The sequence below is a fragment of the Etheostoma spectabile genome, chromosome 15 (genome assembly GCF_008692095.1).
Source record: "Etheostoma spectabile isolate EspeVRDwgs_2016 chromosome 15, UIUC_Espe_1.0, whole genome shotgun sequence".
NCBI lineage: Eukaryota > Metazoa > Chordata > Actinopteri > Perciformes > Percidae > Etheostoma > Etheostoma spectabile.
The window spans coordinates 17,387,020-17,393,371 of NC_045747.1; the positions used below are offsets into that span (position 1 = coordinate 17,387,020).

At 42.8% G+C, this 6,352-nt stretch overlaps 1 protein-coding gene across 2 annotated transcripts in view; it reads right to left on the bottom strand.

Annotated features, from left to right (window-relative positions):
* Positions 1 to 244: 244 nt before the first annotated feature.
* grna (granulin a) overlaps positions 245 to 6,352 on the bottom strand; it is a 12,327-nt gene continuing 6,219 nt past the window's right edge. For both annotated transcript variants that reach the window (XM_032537049.1, XM_032537048.1), the window contains 6 exons: positions 5,007 to 5,104; positions 4,661 to 4,927; positions 3,029 to 3,394; positions 2,084 to 2,320; positions 1,654 to 1,911; positions 245 to 918 (listed from right to left, as the gene is read on the bottom strand). In XM_032537049.1, coding sequence (XP_032392940.1) covers positions 775 to 918; positions 1,654 to 1,911; positions 2,084 to 2,320; positions 3,029 to 3,394; positions 4,661 to 4,927; positions 5,007 to 5,104 — 1,370 coding nt within the window. In that variant the 3' untranslated portion in view covers positions 245 to 774. The remainder of the gene's footprint in view (positions 919 to 1,653; positions 1,912 to 2,083; positions 2,321 to 3,028; positions 3,395 to 4,660; positions 4,928 to 5,006; positions 5,105 to 6,352) is intronic.

Sequence of the window (6,352 nt, forward strand, 5' to 3'; positions counted from 1 at the left end):
TGTCGATTTCTAATCCAACAGAGCTTTACCCTGCTCACAAAGGGGAGGCCCCATAGATACACGCCCAATGGGAGGCCTGAAAAGGAATTCCAACCCGGAAGTATGGATAAGGAAATGAAGAGTCTTCATGAGAATCTTTGATTAATCTCGCGTTGTTAGCAGACCTATATCTCGACAGCGTTGATAGAAACCAGCAAGATACTTTCCCATAGTAATCCCAAAGGAATGATTTCACACTTAATACTGTAACATCAGCTCTTGTTTATTAGTTTAATTGGAAAATGTAGAACAAGATGTTTTTTTGTATATGTTTGCATCAAGGTGGCAACAATGATACACAAAAACTGAAAGGGAACCCTTTTATTAAAAACCCTTAATTTTAGTGGACACCCCTGAACTTTGAGTAATTATTGATAGAGAAGTGCACTTTGCAGCACTCGGTAGCAGAAGCAAAACATAAAGTTGATTTACAGGGAATACAATCACATTGCTTGTGGAGTGTTTTTTTATGGATGGAGTAGAGTTTCAAGTAGCTTGTAACTGTGCTTGTAATAACAATGATCTATCTGACTTTTAAAGTCGTAATGCCCTGATCTTGTTGCATGTAGTTGTTGCACAACACTATGACTCCCAAGTGCAATTCAATTCCACAGTGTCCCCTTCTCCCATTACTACTTTCCTCTTAGAACAAACCGTTTAAAAATGATCATAAAATCCCTTTGACCTTATTTTCGATTAGTGCGTTGCATGCATTAGACAGATGGCGAGGTGTTTTCACAAAATTAGAGCTCTCTTTTTGCCGCTAAGGAACGCGTTCCAGTTGAACCAGGGGAGCCCGGTGTCCTTCGTGCAGCTTCCCTGCTCGGTGCAGGTGTAGCCGTTGGGACAGCAGTGCTTCATGTCGCTGCAGCACACCGCCTGTGGAGAGGACAGAGGGAGAAAGGTGTGTAACACCGTCAACTTTAGGTAAGTATAAGTAGTAATACCAGAGCACAAGCATGCTCTTATACAAGTAAATAATGGCCAGTGGTACAAATATACAGATGTATTAGCAGAAAATCAGCAACTTTGATTAAGTATCAAAAGTACAAGTACTCTTTAATGGCTGCTTTCAGAGTATTAAAGACATAAGCAGCATTTCAATGATGCCGCCAGACTAGCGGTTACGGTTGGGAATCACCAGACACCTCCCGATACGACATCATCACGATACTTATGCCACGATATGATATTATTGCGATTTTAAACATCTTCTGCAATTTATAACCTTTTTTTTTTCAACTTCAAATTTTTCCCAATTTCAAATGATGTCCCCAAAAGAAAACTATGTCAACATCAGTTTCATCTAAAAAGATTAATTTCTCTGTTTGTCCATCTCACTTCAATTGTATTGCTGCAAAATGGGATTGTCAAGCAGACAGACTGACCAACAATAAAAAAAGATCGATACTTGGTGCCTGCGTATCGATACAGTATGCTACTGAAAATATCGCGATACTATGCTGTATCGATTTTTTTTTTTCCCACCCCTACTAGCTGTTTATCCTGTTTTCAGTATTTGTGCTAAGCTAAACTAACCAGCTGTCTGCAATAGCTTCATATTCATGCCAAACTACTCCTTTTGAAGATTGAAGCTAGAACTGCAAATCATACATGTGGAGATGGACAGCAGCCCCATTCAGTAGGGGAGGTCTTGCAGCAGGTCTCTTTATCTGAACAGCTGGACTGTTCATCACACGGGACATCTCTTTGCGTTGAGGGAATGTGCAGGGGTTGATTTCCGGGCAGAGACACCGGTGTTAGCGGGAGGGTGTCCAGCTGTAGCATGATGAGCTTCTGACAGGACTTAGAGGCGATGTTACAGGTGTAACCCTGTGGGCAGCAGTGCTCCATGTCTGGGCAGCACACAGCCTGCAGACACAGCATGCACAAAGGTTAGTGGACATGACATGCCTTGTTTTACATAAGCAAACTCTGACAAAGATTGCTGATAGTGTTTCTTATTCAGTAATTTCTCCACACACACACACACACACACACACACACACACACACACACACACACACACACACAGAACACTCACATTTTGCAGCGGGCAGCAGCCCCACTCGCCCGTCGACAGCTGGCAGCAGGTGGTGTGTTGGGGACATTGATGCAGCCCGTTGCACTGCACAGCGCTGGGATCTGTCTCCATGCTGGAGGTGGCTGGCAGCTTGGTGTACCAGGGAATCACCACTTCCCCTTTGACACACGCGGTCTTGCTCTCGTCGCATGTGTAGCCGTTGGGACAGCAGTGGCTCCCGTCATCGCAGCACACCGCCTGTGGGGAGAAGTGAGAGTGGAAGTGCTACTTTCACACCATCTGTTCTGTTTTTAAGTTCTTCTTTCAAATGAATAAACTTAGAATGGTGAAAAACACAAGTGGTGTAGTCATAGGAATAAAATGGGTGTAGTGAGTTAGTGTGCATTAGTGAATCTGTAACTGCCATAACTTTAGTGAGTGAGTGACGGAATTGCACAAGTGAGCATGGTTTATGGCTGATGGATGCCACTGTAGAAGAGGAACTATATCACCATGCAAAGTAATACTACCGTCATTTATCTTTTAGGGTTTGATAAAACACATAGCACATAACAGAACGGTGAGAGTGAACCAAGACAGTTAAGTTGTGGACTGGAAAACCAAAGCTATGAGCTTTGTCTCCCACCATTGAAACTGCAAAGTCAGGTGATAATTCTCTCTGGGTTGACTAGGAGCGACCCCTTTCACATTACATATAGTCATGTGATCCATTGTTCATATTGATATATAGATTATAGCCGTTTTAAATAAATTATTTAACAAAAATAGAGTATGTTTTAAGGTTTCAGCTTCTCCAATGTTCAGATCCGCCGCCTTTCTAAACCTCACATCTTTATAAACTGAGTTTTGTGGGGGGGTTTTAACTGTTGCTCACACACAATATGAGATTTTAAGAAAATTTGAAATGATATGTTGTTGGCTGGGTGTTACTGGATCGGTGATCACCTTTGGCAGTGGGCAACAGCCCCACTTATGAGACGAGGTCATAAAGCAGCAGGTGGTGGACGGAGGGCACGTGGTGCGGGCGTCACACTGAATGCCTTCCTCTTCGTCATCTGTCTCATTCTCCTCCTCCTTGTCTTTTGTCTCCTGTAGTTTTGTCACCTCCTCTTTCTTGGGCTCCACGGTTTGCATTGTGCTTGATGCCTGACTTTGGGTTGTAGCGGCCACTGTAGCGGGTGCCGCCGTGGCAACCGCAGGTATCTTCCGCATCATGGGCTTTGAGCCCAAGGTGCTGTCACACGTTTGCGCTGCCAGGTTGCAGGTGGTGCCAGTAGGGCAGCAGTGTACATGGTCTTCGCAACAGACCGCCTTTTGAACAAAGTGACGAGAATGCTTTCAGTCACTAACATTGTTGGATGAATGAATTTGCACGAGGAGAGAGAATTGTCAGTCAAAGTAAAGTTCAATGGCAGACAAAACAGTGCTAAAGGGTGTGATAAGTGGTCAAATACACTACCTAACTTTAAGGAAAAGTGTTTTGAGAGATACGCTTATTTGTTTTCTTGCTGAGAGTTAGACGAGAAGATTGAGGACACCCCTTTTAATGTTTGTACGGTAAATATGAAGCTACAGCCAGCAGTCAGTTAGCTTAGCTAAAGCCTGAAAACAAGGGGGGGGGAGGGGGGTTACTGCTAGCCTGCCTCTGCCCCCAGGTGACAAAATCCACCTACCAGCACTTCTTAAGCTCACTAACAAACACGTTATATTTTCTTAGTGTGTACTAATCTGTACAACAAGATGTTGTGCTAAGCTACCTCTTTTTGCTAACCTGAGCAAAGTGGCTACTGGTGGTAGCTTCATATTTACCATTCAGTCTTCTCGTCTAACTCTCAGCAAGAAAGTGAATGAGCAGATTTCCCAAAAACTGTTCCTTCAAAGAAATAATGTGTAAAACCATTAGAGCCATACAAGAACTGAACACTGCCAAACACCGACTGTCTACGTTGACTATCATCAGCACTACAATACGTCACAGCTGCATTCTGTATTCCGACCTTTGTGAGTACAGTAGGCTATGTACTAGTCTCGTTATGCCAGACCCTCCTCAAAGGCGCGCTGGTGGAGAGTCTGGCACATAGCATTTGGGTATGGGAGGAAAACGTGCTCTGGTTTAATGGCATTTCTTTGAACCAATCAGAATCGTCATGGGTCGGTGCTAAACTCCGCACAGAGCCGCTGCAAAATAGTCATGCATGATTGGACAGATATTTTAGCAAACTGTCTCATTGTACAATGCAGAGATCTGAGGAGCAGTTAACCATAGTCCTCATAAATATAAATCCACGGAATTTGAAATTCCAACACAAAGAAAGCGGAAGGAAACGGAAAATACATGCATCCGGCGGAATTTCCTGCAGCACCGGAGCAATCCCGGAAGTGGAACGCGAAGGATATAGGCTAGCTATGTACTATGTAACACTGCAAAGATGTTATATAGATGTTATGTTAGATGTTACATTTCAACCGCACCTTTGTTTAATCTTTTGTTTGTACGTATTTATACCCAACCGTTTTACTTGACGGGACTTTTTAAGCCATCGCCATCAGTGCATGCGTGTTGCTCTGTGTGTTTACCTGAGGTAGAGGACAGCAGGCCCAGGTTCCTGTTGTGGTCTTGCAGCAGGTGGTGCCATCCGGACAACTCGAGGTGGAGTCACATGTAACATTCCCCACCTGTGCGCCCTGTCTGGGGTTTGCGAGTACCTTCGCGCCCTGTCGGGGGGTGGTGGGTACCTTTTCGAGCCACGGCACAGAACATGTGCTGTCTTCGCAGGTCTGAGCAGCCAGGTTACATTTCTTACCTTTTGGGCAGCAGTGAATTAAATCTTCACAACATACAGCCTGACATGGTCAGAAAGACAAAGAATCATTAATGCATTGTCAAAACCTTGAACATAAAAAATGCTAGCCCAAAATTTACCTCTGGCAAAGGACAGCAAGCCCAGCTGCCGTCTTTGGTTTTACAGCATGTGGTTTGATCTGGACAGGATGCTGTTTCATTGCATGGGACATCATTACCTGGAAAGAAAAAAAAAATACATATATATGTTAATATTTACTATATATCTTAAATCTGCCCCCATAGTGAGAAAAACTCCAGCAGAATTTATCATTTTCAGTGACAAAAAAAAACTGGTCATCTATTTTCGATTAAAAACATTAAAAGCTGTAGCCAAATGGTTTCACAGGTGAGCTGAAATTCCAGCTTTGTTGAAGACACCTGAGACCTAAACATGTCCGAAACTAAAGTGGCTACCCAATGAATGCATTGCCATGGCACCATGCCTTCAGGATGAAAGAAAAAGGGTGCTCCTGGATAGCTCAGTTGGTGGAGCAGGTGCCCATATATAGAGGTTCGCTCCATGGTGCAGCGGCCCTTTGCTGCATGCCATTCCCCCGTCTCTCTCCCCTTTCATTTCTTCAGCTGTTCTGTTAATAAAGGCCTTAAAATGCCCCCCAAAAAATCTTACAAATAAAAAAGGGTGAAGGGCCGGTCATTGGGGTTCAATTACAGTAGAGAAGCAATGATAAAAAGAAAAGAAAAGAATATTTAGTTTCAGTAGTTAACTACACAAAAAATGGCAAAAGGAAGTAATTTAACTACTTAAATCATTGCATGTGAATATGAATGTAGTTGAACTTGCAGCAAGCTAGTGCAAAATGTAGTCAAACTAGTTAAATTACTGATACTATAACTGAGGTTAAACAGTCTTGGGAATGGTAACCTACTAGTACCATACATACTGAATGCAGGAATAACTTTGTTCAAGCTTAAATATACCTTTCTCACAGCAGACATTTTGTCTTGTCATAACAGGAAATGTTGCAACTTCTGCCATTTTGTTGTCCTATTAAGTCATGGGACTACGCCTATTGGAGAGCAGCCAATTAATACTGCAATGTTATTATTATATTGGGCTTTTCTGCCTTTAATGGACAAGACAGCTAGGTGAGAAAGGGGCGTTGAGGCATAAACCTCTATGTATACGTGCGCCTGTCTACCAATTGAGCCAACCCGGCCACCATTTGTACCTTTACCGATTCGAAACTGCTTTGTGATGGATATAAAGCAACCGGTCTTTTTATGTACATCTGATGATACATACAGTGGTGCTCATAAGTTTATGAACTCATGCTAAAGTTGACTACAAAGTGGAATAAAAAAAACCTCTTTTGGAAATTGATCATAATGCCTTAATTAAAAAGATTAGGAAAAAATCTAACCTTTAAGGACACCAATTGTCTTTGTGAATGAGTAATGTATTG